Source organism: Saccostrea echinata, unplaced genomic scaffold (genome assembly GCF_033153115.1).
Source record: "Saccostrea echinata isolate AGI-Se365-2 ecotype Australia unplaced genomic scaffold, CSIRO_AGI_Sech_v1 ptg000006l, whole genome shotgun sequence".
Lineage (NCBI taxonomy): Eukaryota > Metazoa > Mollusca > Bivalvia > Ostreida > Ostreidae > Saccostrea > Saccostrea echinata.
The window spans coordinates 16,052,185-16,067,929 of record NW_026889755.1 but is presented as its reverse complement, the minus strand read 5'-3'; the positions used below and the strand labels follow the sequence as shown (position 1 = coordinate 16,067,929).

Sequence of the window (15,745 nt, the reverse complement as noted above, 5' to 3'; positions counted from 1 at the left end):
GTAACTGTGTGCTTACCCTTGGTAAGGGGAATAACTCTAGGACATATGACAAGATCTCCAGACAGACTAGTATTAGTTTGCTCTGTCAATGCAGAGTCAATATTATTTACATTTTTTACAATACCTCTAATGACTTTGGTCTCATTTGGAGCAACTGTTATGGTATGCTTATTTGTTGTCCTGACCGGCATCTCATCGTTCATGCTCTCGAAAGCCAACTGCCACTCGTCTGGTATGTCCGACGACTGTGCCATCATCTCACAGTTTTGTCTGCAAAGACGAATAAAGTTAGTACCTATAATAACTGGGACATTCTTCGAATAATTTGTTTCAGGTACAACAAGGGCAGGGATGTGACATGAAAAGTTACTTATAGAAGGAACACTGATTTGTAACTCTATATAACCTTTGTAAGGTAATTCGCTGCCATTGGCACTTCGAACACTTAGTCCAAAATTTGTTAAACTTAACAGTTCAGGCATAGGTTTCAGAGATTCATAGAAAGATTCTGAAATACATGTGACCATAGACCCCGAGTCAATAAGTGCCTTGGTCTTGGTACCAAACACAGTAATGTCTGCTTCATTAGGAGTACCTACAAGTCTGGTCAATAGATCTTGATTAGGAGGTAAAGTAGGGCTTTTAGTAAACTGATCTTCTGTCCGCCCTGCAACAGAAGATGCTGCTAGTTTAAATCATTACCTCTCTGTGCTTTACCATAACCTCTATTACCATATTGCTGTGAGAAATTTCCTCTTCCTCTTGAATTCTGGTACCGGTAGTTTCCTCTGTTGCCTTGGTAACTGTTTCTGAAGTTGCCTTTGGAATTGTCTTGAGGCGTATGTCTCTGAAAAGATTCTGCATTAGTTAAATTCTTTTGATCTTGTTCTATTTTACTCATTCGAGCATCAAGCTTTTTCATTTGACTGAGTAGTTCACTGAGCTGTTTTTGCAAATCAGAGTTTGATACATTTAATGTTTCGACATTTGTTGATACAACACTATTCTGAACTGGCTTAGCAACAGTTAAGTTCAATTCTTCTTGCTCTATCTGTCTAACTTCCCTTAACAGTGTCTGAAATTCTTTGACAGTTTCATATTTATTTCTAGTAGCATTTCTCAACTGGGGATTTCTCAATCCAGACCAAAATTTTGATCTTAACATTGAATCTTTTGCTACTACATCTACATGTCCAAGTCTAACAGCTTTTGAAACAGTTTGTTCTAATCTTGAACCATAAGCAACAATGCTCTCACCTTCTTTTTGATGATCACTGTAGAAGTTTTGCATGATGTTCTCTGCAGTGCTGACATTTCCGTAAAAGTCTTCCAGCTTCATTAGGATGTTGTCGACACTAGCAAACTCTCCGAGAGGAATTAACATCTCTCTGGCTAACCCTTTTAAAGAACTTCTAACAGAATGTAACAAAACATGTTCAGGTAATTGATTTTTCAAACACCTAACTTCATAAGACCATACATCAAAACTTACTTCACCTTTTTGCAGTGGTTCACTTCCACTAAATGTGGGAAGTTTAACAGAGTTAGGGTTGGGAATTTGACACAGAGTAGAATTTGGGTTCTGATACAGAGCAGATGGGCTAAAATACCTTGGTGAAAGTAAAGATTCTTTGGATCTAAATTTAGGAATAGCTCCTTCACCAAAGTTGAGCTGAACCTTAGGTGTACTAGTGGGGAGATGTTGAAATGTAACACCTGTAGGGGGTTCCTTATTGAGTAATCTGTCATACTCTTCTTTTGTCAAAACTCTCAAATGTTGTTCACTGTTAATTTGATCAATGATATCTTGCAATTCCTTCTTACCCTTATCATCTTTTGCTCCTGCAGTATTTGACATTTTGATTTCAAATTGTAAATAATGAAAACTAATTTCCAGCAAAATAAAAGCAAATAACGCGTTGCGCATTTATCAACAAGATGCACATACACACTATCACCCACATGCAGACTCAAAATATATACACAGTGACATTGATAACTGAGAACACAAATACCTGATTGTCAGTCCAAGCTGTCCAAGAGTCCATGTCGTGCAGTTGATGGATTAGTAATACCTGTAAAGTGATTGTCGCTATGCGCAGGGGAAAATGGGATAGGGAGAGGGAGGCACGTTGAACACAAACATGTACAACATTCAACAAAAAATCGGAAAATACATTGACAGTAGACAACACATAGTAATGAACACCACAATGCACGATGAAATCGACAGCGCGTTCAAAATGACAGCCAATAAATAAACAAAAAAAAAAATAAATTGGATCAAACAGAAACACCTGACAAAACACGTTTTTCTGTATTACGAAAGTACAAAACGAAACAAACCGTGACGTCACAATTACAGGAATATCGAGCCCGATCTCTTTCACACTTCAGTTCTCGCACCTTGCGCACTAGTTAGCACCGGCCGGTATACTCACACACATTACAAAACAGAACAAATACAAATACATAAAGACAAACATATGAACAAAAACATAGACAAACACAAAACAATGATGTGCACACTTGACTTTGTTTTTATTAAATGTTGATGTTGATGAGCTCAAATGACAATCGATCTGCAGAGATAATGGTCCACCGCACTAACGTCTACTTAGGTATACATGAGCTGCGCTTCACGGTATAGGTCAAAACAATGGACAGGCGGTATTGTTCGGTTAGCTGACTGAGTACAGTTCACCACACACGCATATTACGGTTCCCACCAATTTAGTGAATGGTTTTCTCCGCACTGTTTAACAAGCGGTATTCACTTCTAATAATAAAGTACTCTAGTGAAGAGCGAAAAAAAAATATGTAGGCCTACTTGAATCGGACGGAATTCCATTCTTGAAGATTGTAGCTGTTTCAAAACGTCACAGAAACACTGGCTTGGTCCTGGGCGTTCGCAGCTAGTCCTGGATCCTGGTTTTCAGCACAAACCAACGTTGGGCGCCATTGTCACCGGGTCTTTTGTAGGAAAAATCCAACACTGGATTCGGCACAACTATATTTATTACTGTGCTTATAACAAAAAACCTACAAAGTATAAATTAAACACACTCTCACAACACAATACACACACAAAACGAATACTTTACATTTAACATCAGACATTAACAACACATAAATTATATGATTGTTCGCTGTCGGGATTAATTAATAAAAGTAAATTATAAAATACATTTATATAATAATTATAATAAAGGTAAACAGAAAGCTTACCAGGAATCCAGTTAAATTAATTCCAAGTAATACTTGAAAGAATACTTCTATGTTTCAAATATATGTAAGACTTCTACCGTAAAGGCAAAAAGCGTGGGGGTAAAGAATTGGCGGGTACTGTGCTTAAATACTCGGTGCAGAAATTTAAACATGCATATTAATAAGATAAAACAGTCGGTTATTGGTCAGCTGTAAGGTCACATTAGGTCACCTAACCGGAAACACGTGGAAATACAAAAATAAACAATGTCACATGATCTCCCAAAACATTCACACTAAACACACAACACAAACAAACGCAGCGAACGCATTCGATTGGCAATGCGCGCCAATTTTATGTACAAATTAAAACACAACATCTGTGACATATGTCACTTAAACGTTGCCCATTTTGAAGGCATTAAATCTTACACGATCATAGTAACATAAACCAGACTGTGTTATATGTCGCTCAGATCTAACTTTATAGTATGTCACATAAATCCCACAGTGCACCAAGTCAATGAAATTTTAAAGCATTTAAATATTATATAAAAATCATATATATTTACGTACTGTATTGTCTACTACGTTGAGAGTAATGTATCACTAAAAGCTATATGAACTGCTGCAATATGTCGATTAAGGAGGCAACGAGAGAAAGAGAGAGAGGAGGGGGAGGAAAAAACAGATATTTTATATTAGGTAACTTTAAATACTTCCGTTTTACTTCCAGACGAGACTGTACCGGATGTTGATTCCCTGAAACGTGACATTTACGTCAGAGAAAAGGTAACGTGTCTACAAACTTTCTCAAACATCTTATTGTTTATAACAAATAATTCTTCTGAGTATCTCGTAACGTTTCTACAAACTTTCTCAAACATCTTATTGTTTATAACAAATAATTCTTCTGAGTATTTCATGAAATTTCAGGAAGTTGAAGATGTATGAAATCGTTTCCATCAAACTTATTGTTTATAACAAATAATTCTTAAGAGCATCTCATAAAATTTCAGAAAGTAAAAGATAGGATATGAAATATGAAAACTTTCTCACAAACAATTTATATGACATATTCTTCTTGAACATGTTATTTAAATAGCAAGAAAAGATAGGATATGAAATCCACTTTTTCATTTTTAATGACGCCAAAAATGTTGTTTATAAGAATTTTAATTTAACAAGCTTTGAAAATCATAAGTGCAAGTTATGCTTAAGTAGATATCAAAACAGTCTTACGTCAGATAATATTACTTTACGTTATATTAACATGAGAGCAAAATGTATTGCAATAATGATTGTTCCATGTAATGAAGCATGATACGTGTAATAAAGTCTAAACATATAATAAAGTCTGTTGTAAAAACTTTAACATATGATAAAGACTGTTACATGCTATATATACGGAACATCACATGTTATAAAGACTCTAGCATGTTATTAATACTTGTATTTTATATAGGATATAAGTCACTTAGAGGGAGAACTTTATGACCAACAAAAGTTGTTCATGGGAATGGTAGCAGGACTTAAAACAGATATCAGGTAAAATCCCAAGCAAACTATTGAATCATATATTGATTGATTGATTGATTGATTAATTAATTAAATAATTAATTAATTGATTGATCAAACATTTGGTTGATTTATTCATTTTTAATCATAAACTTTCAATTTTAGCAATTGATGGTCAAACATAGACTGTATTAAAACAGTTTTACATATTTATTATTGTAACAAAAGTATGTCCAATTTGGAGTCGACTGAATTCCAATTTCTTAGTGACCACTGACCATATCTCAGTGGCCCCTGACCTTATCTCATTGACCCCTGACCGTATATAGATCACTGCTGTCTTTTCAAAATGTCTTCATGAGAGTACAATTCACTTGATTAAAATCCAATAAATAAATCTTTTAACAGGAGAAAATACATTGCACAATCTCACTAGAACATTCATTTTTATATACAAATGAAGTTGCTGAGATAATATGTGACCTTTTGAGCTTATTGCATCCAGTTTTAATCAAAATTGATGATAAAACACAAGAAGAGACCCATGGGCCAAAATGCTTACCTGAGTCACTTTGGCCTTGCTGTTCATCATCAGCATATTTTTTTAATTTCCCTCCAATTTTGACCCCATATTGTGAACCAAAATCTAGCCCCAAGAGATCTGTGAATGGATCAAAGTTGAATCCATACAACATCGGGATGCTTCAATATCAATAATGGTCCTGCTGTTCTGGAGAAAGTTGTTTTCTTGCATACATGCATTATGTAAAATATGGATCTCCAATTTCGGCTCAAGCCTTACCTTCATGACTCAGTAATTAAAAAAATGATGTGGTCTTGACACTCTCAAAATTTTTTTTTTATTCTCTTTTCACAAAAATCTTACAACTAAGATTAAAATTTTATAAGTCTGCAATTTCTTTTTCTTTTTTTTTTTTTTTACAAAAGAATTTCTTTTCTAAGAGATTTTTCACAATATCTTTCAATGTAATAGAAATATTAGATTTTAAGTGACCTACTATAGCTTAGATAATTTTAAGAGAATTTTAAAAAAAATTAGTCGTAAGATATTTTGTGAAAAGGTTCAAAAATCCCCTATCGTAGCTTCAACCTATTCCATAGGGCTTTTATCTAAACAGACTTGAAACTATATTACCTGAGGATGCTTCAATGTAAATATGACTAATAATGGCTCTGCTGTTCTTTAGAATAAGCTTTTTAAAGATTTTTTCCCTATGTATTCATGTGTAAAAGTTTTCTCCCATTGTGGCCTACCCTATCCTTGGAGTTCATGATTTCAACAATCATGAATCTACACTATAATGGAATGCTTCCATATGAATTTGATTAAACATGACTTTCTTTGCTGTTCTTAAGAAGAAGATTCTAAAAAAAAAAAATTTCATATATTCCTATCTGCAACCCAACCTTGGATCATGATTTGAACAAACTTGAATGTACATTATGTAATAAAGCTTTTACGTAAGTTTTATCTTTTCTGGCATAGTGGTTCTTGAGAAGATTTTTAGAATATGTCATTATATTTTCAATACTTGTTAATTATCTTCCATTCGGCCTGGCTCTACTTGAATTCCCTACACCCAAGTATGCTCTGTACCAAGTTTGGTTGAAATTAACCCAGTAGTGGGTCTGGGGAAGAAAATGAAATTGTGAAAAGTTAATGACGATGACAACGACAGACGACGTACTTTGATAAAAAAAAAACTCACAAGATCCTTCGGCCCAGATTAACTTAAATATATTAATGAAATACCATTGCAGACAAAAATGACATTTGATATTTACAAATTGTAATTTATTTGTAAAAGAAACAGATATAATAGAAAAGTGAAAATGGAACAGCACTAAAATGAAAGAATAATTACATAATTCTACCGACAGTAAATTGAGCGAGCACTTTTATGATGAGGAGACGTGTGAAAGAGATCCAGAATTTGTCAAGCTCCTCAAAAACGTCACCAAAATCTATGACGCCTTGGCAGAGGGGACCTTGCAACAATCCAAACTTCTTATGCCTCCACATTACACATTTCATGATAAAGTAAGTCTGTGAAAGAGCTTGGTATTTATTTGACGGATTCACATTTCTTTACAGAAGAATTACTGACAATTTAATTATTTATTAACAGTTATTTGTTTATAGTGTTTGAAACCACATCTGACAACAAAATAAAACCTGAGGAAGTAAACGAACTAGTTTTAGTCTTGTTATTCAAAACACAACAATGTAGATTTTGCTAAAAAATATTTCAAGAAAAGACACAGAAATATATAAAAAAAAAAAAAGGAAAGAAAGGAACATACAAATACTTATATAAGCAGATTAAAGCCATTATGTAGCGCTTTATAAAGAACAAAAGGATATTCAATTCAAGTGGATGAAATTGTAAGTAATTTTTTTCATTCCTAATATTCCAAAGTGTTTTTTTTAATTAATTAGGAAGTTAAGATAAAGAGAGTACGAAGATTATCGAAAGCCAATGCCTTGCCGAGACTAAGGTTAGTCCTGTACTCTGCTGAGTTTTAATACAGCTCCTGCCCTTCTTGCACTTTTATAAAATACTGAGGCATATTATTACGCATTTGTTGAAAAAATATCAATGTGTCTTCTTGATTATTGACCACTTACGTCAAATAATGGAAGGAATATCGAGATCTCACGTATTCCTCTTTTTTTTTTTTATCTGTAAACCTATCCAGCAAACATATTTTTTAACAGCTTATTTGACACAAGGACATTCTAATTAAAATTAGATGTTCGGAACCTGCTACCGCTTCTCAAACTGCAGCGTACTCGGGAACATCTAATTTTAATAAGATGCCAAAAGGAAAATTTATGATTTTTTTCATGTATCATATTTTTTGCCTCGACCATTTATTTCTGTAGAAATCTTCATTTTGTTTGTTTCGTATGCAATTTGCGTCTTCTTTAATTTAAAATTATTTGTTCTAAGGCAAAAAATGTATTTTAGATTTCACAAAAGCAGTTACAGTAGGTGCACTATCAGCTTCTACTACTAACCTTATGCATATCTTTGAAAATGGTTAAATGTTCATATATATACATGTGATCATTCATCCTTTTACTGATTTCGTAGTTTGTCTGGATTTTCAAATGATCCACTCCCAGACATCAGGACAAATGGAAACGGGTCAACCGGGGAGGAAAATTCTTCTTCAGATCCTAGCAAACTCCAAACATTAGGTAGGCATTGATTCCTCAAATTCTATCAAACTTCAAACGTTAGGTAAACATTTATTTTTGAATAATCCATGATTTTATGAAATAAATATTTTCTTATAATATCATTTTAAAAACTCCTATGGATGTTAAGTTAACAAAAATTTGGTTACAGACTTCATCTTATTGACGTTAGTACTCAGAATTCTTTTTCAAATATTTTCAATATTTGTCGTTTTAATGGGAGACATTTTCTTTTTTGTCAGAGGAGAATCCAGTCATTGTAGACCCAAAGACGAATAAAATGAATGGAATAGTCTATCTACGACATTTTGCTCATATGTCTCAGAAGTTTGTGAGTAAAACTATACATTTTAACAACCTTTCCGACAGTTTGTGAGTAAAACTATAAAAATTTAACAACCCTTCCGACAGTTTGTGAGTAAAACTATAAAATTTAACAACCCTTCCGACAGTTTGTGAATAAAACTATACAATTTAACCTTTCCGACAGTTTGTGAGTAAAACTATAAAATTTAACAACCATTCCGACAGTTTGTGAGTAAAACTATACAGTTTAACAATCTTTCCGACAGTTTGTGAGTAAAACTATGAAATTTAACAACCTTTCCGACAGTTTGTGAGTAAAACTATAAAATTTAACAACCTTTCCGACAGTTTGTGAGTAAAATTATACAGTCTAACAACCTTTCCGACGGTTTGAGAGTAAAAGTGTAAAATTTAACAACCATTCCTTCAAAAAAATACAATGAATAATAATTGTTATTATATTTATGATTTATGACTTTAAAGAAATTTAATTTTCTTCAATTTAAAACTCATAAAGGACATCCTACTCTTTGATTGACTGTTTTTGTTACTATGACATCGTATTGAAAAACACCACGTTATGTTTCCTGTGTTTAATAAACGTGCAGATTGTTTTCAATACACCCACTTCAAGAAAAAAAAAAACTAAAATATTAACTGTAAACAACAATTTTAATCATTCCATCATAAAAAACATTTCTTATTTCACTGCAAATCTTTTGAAAACAGAAGAGAAACTTTCCCTTTGATTGTAGATGTAGCTAGCAATTTAAACACTTTAATGAAAAATAACAAAGACAAACAGCGAAATTTCTGTTCTTATTCTCTTACCAAGACGAAACTATTTGTACAAGTCTAAATAATTTCATGCGCCCTATCTTTTGAAAATCTAACAATGTTATATAAGTTATGTTAAAGTTACATAAATAGGTGTAATGAGTCAAATGTAAATCAGACTCTATTTTGTATTTATACAAATGTCAATATAATAAAATATTTACTTACTTACCTACTTACATTCCATCTGCAGTATATTATTCAAAAAGTATTGAACAATAGTAAAAACTGCAACTGTTAAGCGTGATAAGGCTTCTAGCATTTTTTGAGAGGGGGTTAGTTTGTTTATTTTTTGCGCTTTGTTTTTCCCAATTTATTCTTTAGAGGGGAATTCTGATATGCCTTGTTTGTTTGAAGTTTTGTATTATATTGAGGGCTTTTAGGTTTTTAATTCTTTTGCCTTACACAAAGCCATGGTACTACTGTTGGTTTGCTCAAATATATCGATAATCTGCATTTTTAGATTTTGGAACATTGGGCAAAGTTTAGGGAGTATGATAAAAATGGTGACCAATCGTTGGATGTTAATGAAGTGAGTATACATTTCAGATATTTATGAAAAAGGAAAACATTATAACAAATAATTAGCTTGTTACAAATGTACGTAGAAAAATCACAAAATCTAACGACTTCATTAGATTAAGTGTAATATAGGTAATTTAAAACAAAACTCTATGAGGAGATTATTTCTGAATTCTTAATGCAACTAAATGTATAGCTAATTTTCGTCAATTGTAGTTATTGTATACCGTTTCTTTGTTAAAATGCCCTAGAAGTACAGAATATTTGTTTTAAGTAGCTATTTCCTTATTGATGTACATGTAGTAATATTCCACGATCACCTGTATATGACGTTTATGTCTTCCAACTTATCCGATACTCAAGAGCATGCTCTGAGTACGAGCAATTTTCAAACCGGGGCAGGATACTGACAAATAAGTTAATGTTAAAGGAATTTCAACAACCTCGTTCAAAGTCATCACTTTGCAAAGTCTACGTTCGATATAATGACTTTGTAAACAAATACAACCTATCATTGGGCCGTACTTTGACTGACATATTGCATATTTTATACCAATTATTAGGCTTTTGTTTTTATACTAAATTTGACTACGGATTACTTCTTCTACCTGATCAGAGCGGTTGTTTCCGGTTGATAGGGGATATTTAATCCTCCTAGGCACCTGATCACATCTCTGCGATTTTCAGGGTTTTTTTTTTTTTTTTTTAAATTCCCTGTTTACATATTTTTATCAGAGGTTTTTTGAGAACGATCACTGTCTGTTAGTTAGCTTCACCCACAATTACAATGTATAACGCAGACATTGCTTCACTTTTGACACCTTCATAGTACGTGTATTTGAATTGCCTAGTATGTCGAAATTAAAGAAGAGCCATTTCTTTATTAAGGGTTGGCCTTGTAAAAAAAAAAATCGAAAAAATATTTTTATCTAATGTTTAACAAATAAGCAAGAGTCTAGATATTGGATATCATTCAGTATATATATTGGCTTTTTTCTGGTTTTAGAAAATAAGAAAGAAAAACCAATAATAAAACCAATTAATTGTTTTTCTTCTTCTTCAGGTTTCTGAACTCTTACAAAGTTTAGGACTAAAGGCTCTGCACACACAAATAGAGGTATGCTATACTTCTGAAGTGTTCAGAGGTCCGCATTTGCTCTGCTCACATCTTGTATTGTTTAGTTGGACTGTGAGCAGGATGACTGTTCGTAATCAGCACATTTCGTACTTCGTATTATTTGATTTTAATGTAATATTTGTTTGTATATTGTTTAACGTCCCTTCTCGAGAATTTTTCACTCATATGGAGACGCCGACACTTGCCGGTGGAGAGCTGCAAATTTTTGTCCTATACTCGGCACTTACGGCCATTGAGGAGTGAGGGGTCTTTTTCGTGCCAGCACCTACTGCGACACGGGACCTCGGTTTATACGGTCTCATCCGAAGGACCGGTCTCCACGTCCCATAGTGGGAGATTTTAATGTAATAGATCATGATATTGTACAAAATTCTTAAACTTTACAAATAAAAAAAGACCTTGAATTTCAATTCAATTGAGAGTTCTCAAGTTCTGTTTAAAGCATATTTTAGCTGGATCCGTTGCACATTTCAAAAAGAAAAGGAAAAGCTTTAAAGAAAATGCTTCTTTAAAAAAATTTAATCTCTTTACCAAAATGTTTTGTTACATTCTCAGAAATGCTTTTTAACATTACTTAAAAAGCTTTTCAACTGTACCTTTTCGAAGAAAAGTTGCTTACAACTGGAATTCTTTAATTAGACATTTGAGCATGATAACTGTTCGTTATTACCTTCACATATATATTCATTACTTGTCAATCGTACCTGTAAACAACTGTCTGCATATAAATAATATACAGTACCAATTTCGATGCAGCAGATGTGCATTCGACAAATTATGTCTCTTCAGTGATGCTCATGCGAACTTTTGAAATCCGAAATATTTAAATTAAAAAAAAAACTTCAAAGGGCTAAAAAGACTGGGGCCAAATACGTCGAAGAATCAGAGCTATTCATAAGGGAAATTATCCATAATTTTGAAATATTTTAAATTTTACCACAGCAATTAATTATATATCCGTATTTTCAAGCTAGTACCGAAGTACTTAGCTACAGGGCTGTAGAGACCCTCGGGGACTAACAGTCCACCAGCAGAGGCCTCGACCCAGGGGTCATAATGTAAATCATATACAGTACCACTTTTGATGCACCAGATGCTATTTTCGACAATATTTTTTCTCTTCAGTGATGCTAATGCCGAAACGTTCGAAATCCGAAATATAAAAAAAACTTTGAAGAACTGAACTGTTTTTGCCCTTCCTTCTTAATGTTGTAATGTTTCATTGATTGGTCCTCAACACCTTCTGCTAATCAATGCATGTATTTTTTATATAGTACCCCAAATCTTCATTAAATTTATAAACTGTTAAAAGAACTCTCAGAAAAATATGTTTCAACAAAATCTTATTTATGCATTGAGAAGAACAAGTATTTTTCACGAATAAGAATTTTAAAAGATTAAAAATGTAATGAAGCACATACCTGGTACTTCTTTTATTATGTTTTATCTGGATATTGAGAGGGGGGATTTTTTTTATTTTACACATACGAATTACATGTACACATAATCTATCCGATATTTAAAATTTCGTCCCTTTCTTCTATTCTCTGCATAAGTAACAATTAAGTTTTAATTTAGTTGTTTTTTTCTATTGTAGGAGGCTATGGATGAAGTCGACATAGACAAATCACATTCACTAGATTTTTACGAATATTTACTAGTGGTAGATAAAATAACTAAAAAATCAGGTAAGTCTTATTTCCTTTTAAACTATTAAAAAGTGCAAGCTAGCATATTTTCATTTTTACTACTTAAGGACAGATGATACAAACAAAAAAATGGATGCCTGGATTGGTATATATTTTTTAACCTTTTTTGATTGTAAATGATGAGAATAATAAATATCAAAAATTTTAAGAAATTGTAAACTTTCTATGATGTTAAGAATTCTACATTTCTGCAACCATCCTTATTAATCTTACAGCTTTTTGTCACTATAAATCCCATTATTGTGAAACGTTGAATGAAAAATGAAAATGTTTGCGTTAAACTTATTCATTTTACTTAAACAAGCATGATTTAAGTTGTTATTTTCAAGATTTTTGATAAAAAATTGTTTGTATCATCTGTCCTTAAGTGTCAGTTATGTTTTATTATATATAAGCTTAAGCCTTTACATTTTTCCTTGTAGGAAAAGCTGCTTTATTCCGAAATGGAATTAGTAAACCAGAGGGGACAAAAGTCTGCGTGATTCAGTGAGGAAAATATTTGCCGTCTGGGGGGAGGGGGGGGGGGGAAGTGGGGATAATGTTTGAGACATTGGATTAAGTGCTGCAATGTGAATAGTCACTCTTAGAAATGACGGTAGCATGTGCGTGCCAACGTGGAATATATGAATCATGTATCATGATAATTATTATATATGACGTCAATATCAATACTTTTTAAACATTTCTATGTAGGTTTTATAATTCATAATTCGATGTTATAAATTCTAACAGGCGGTAAGTTAGCTATTTTACTTTTAGCTTCTATAATTATATATGCAATGTACAGATTTTTTTATTTGTACGTGCAACGAACTGATTTTTTTTTTAAAATCAATTCGTTATTTGAATTTTTTTTAATATTGTACATTTAGAATTGCTATTATATACCTTGTTTATGTTTACCTGATATTTAAATGTGCATAAATATCAAATCTTTAAAAACTACTTATTTACATCGTTTTTGTTTTGTTTTGCAATATAATGCACTAACTACATGTACATTCATTGTCATACATGTAATACGATTTTTATAAAAAAAAAATTTCGACTTTAAAGTAGGCAATATGACTGCAAAAAACAGGAACTTGTTTTTGTTTTTTAAAATTGCGTTTTGTTTTATTTTTTTAAAATTCAAGTTAAATAATAAATGCAGTCTCCATTTCCATTTCAAAGTAGCACAGCAACCGCAAAGTGTGGCCAAACGATTTTAACGACCTAAATTTTACATACGGTATTTTTATTTGAGGAATCCAGAAAAAAGTCATCCTCCCTCCTATCTGCGTAAACTTTGCCCTGGTTATTAAATTGAGAGGTTCGGAAACATTTTTCAGTCTGGAACATCAGAAATGAGTATGTTTTAAAAAATGGCAATACATGTAAATTTAAATATCCTGTAGATGGAATATTTCTGCAATAAAGACCAAGGGGCAATTGATTTTTAAAAGTTTTGAGGGGAAGATTAAACTTTCCGTAAGAAAAAAAAAACAAAAGCTAGTGGATGTGTAATTTAAGCATTGTACATGTACGTGCAGTCTTCTTATTCTAAATGTTAACAAGTTTTTTGTTGGAATAGGATTTAAACATCTGTTTTGTAGGCGTTTTATTAGGGTCTCAAGTGTTAAATAATATGATTTATTTAAGCTAATAGGTTTTTTCAAGACTTTTTTCCTGCCACATATAGGAGCAAGTTGGTAAACATTTCATTAATTTATAGTTTATTAGCGGAAAACCTCGAGTGATCATAAGTGAAACAACGAATACGTAAAACTTATAGAGTAACCAAGCCTTCCTGTCGCATGAATTCATCTCTTAATTATATTCATACTAGAATTATTTTCTGCCCCTGCCCATGCATTATTTTGAACCCACATACGGCAATACTTCCTGATATCGCCTGACCTATTTTAATGAACTTTCCAATCAAACCTAAGGTAATAAATTTTGTAATTCTAAGATTCTATTAAATCAAAACTTAAGAAGTTAAAAAACGTGTGTTGTACCAGTATAAAAAAACCCATATCAAAGTCCGGCATAATTTATTATATAAAAATTTCATTGACATACAACACCCAAAATCACAGAGCTTCATTTCTATTGTGAATTTTATGGAAGACTATGCCAGACGATGGGAAAATACTTACTGTGAGGGGGAAGACCTGAACACTTTGTCAGATTGGTCTTTTTTAGAAATATGTTAAAGAATCTTGTCAGGAAGTTAAAAGGCAATATGCAAACCAATTATTTTTTTTCATTTTCCCTAAATCATAAGTTATAATAGATTTGGAAAGACTACATGATCATCTGGATATCCATCTTATACTCATAGTTCATTTCCTAAGGATTGAATTTCTTCAAAATCACATTTCAGAATTTAAAACATTCAATATTCCAGTCAAAGAAAGTGAGTTCGATCTACCCTACCTATACCAGATTCCTAAACTTCACAAAAATTCTTACAAACAAAAATATATATTTTCGGTTCCAGCAACTGCTCTATCAAGCCCCTTACCTTATCCCACCGAATAACTGCTATTAACTGCTGTAAAGGAGAAACTTCAGACATACTGTGCTACAGCATATTCGAGAAGAGGTGTAAATCAAATGTGGATTATCATAAATTCCAAAGATCGTTTAGAACATTTGAAAGCATAAAACTTTTCAAAAGTCAGTAACATCAAAACCTATGACTTTTCTACACTTTATACAACCTTCCTTACGATAAATTAAAAACTAGGATTTTGATATCATAGATAACTGCTTCTTCAACAAAAGAATGGAACTTGGAAATGTTCATATCTTGTGATTGGTCATCAACAAGGTCACTTTATAAAAATTGGCCTCATCGACAACATCTACGAGGTCTTTGGAGACCAGGTCTTCCAACAATCTGTTGAGTTTCAGCTGGCACTTGTTATGGTCCTATAGTAACCGACCTGTTTTTTAATTTCTAAGAAAAAGAGCTTATTGAATAACTTCTAAATAAGAATAAAACACTTGCTGTGACCTTCATCATTCAGATATATTGTGGACGTTCTATCAATTACTTACTTCCATTCATATATTGACTCGATATATCCCAGTGAACTCAAAATTAAAGATATCAAAGAGTCTACCACATCTGTTTCATATTTGGATGTTTTACTGACTATTGACGATAAGGGCCAATTAACAACAAAACGATATGATAAACAAGATAACTTCAGCTTTTCCAACGTCAACTTTCCTTATTTAGGAAATACAACCTGGCACTGGGCCGTATTTTGGCTGACATATTTCATACCA

The 15,745-nt window shown here is 32.5% G+C and overlaps 1 protein-coding gene across 1 annotated transcript in view; it reads left to right on the top strand.

The window, feature by feature from the left end:
• The window catches only part of LOC133180568 (uncharacterized), a 28,648-nt gene extending 15,672 nt beyond the window's left edge, over window positions 1-12,976 (top strand). The window contains exons 9-18 of the mRNA XM_061315052.1: window positions 3,944-3,999; window positions 4,673-4,755; window positions 6,628-6,787; window positions 7,187-7,245; window positions 7,845-7,951; window positions 8,194-8,282; window positions 9,558-9,626; window positions 10,680-10,733; window positions 12,352-12,442; window positions 12,886-12,976. Of these exons, the coding sequence (XP_061171036.1) occupies window positions 3,944-3,999; window positions 4,673-4,755; window positions 6,628-6,787; window positions 7,187-7,245; window positions 7,845-7,951; window positions 8,194-8,282; window positions 9,558-9,626; window positions 10,680-10,733; window positions 12,352-12,442; window positions 12,886-12,953 (836 nt within the window). The 3' untranslated portion in view covers window positions 12,954-12,976. The remainder of the gene's footprint in view (window positions 1-3,943; window positions 4,000-4,672; window positions 4,756-6,627; window positions 6,788-7,186; window positions 7,246-7,844; window positions 7,952-8,193; window positions 8,283-9,557; window positions 9,627-10,679; window positions 10,734-12,351; window positions 12,443-12,885) is intronic.
• Window positions 12,977-15,745: the final 2,769 nt, after the last annotated feature.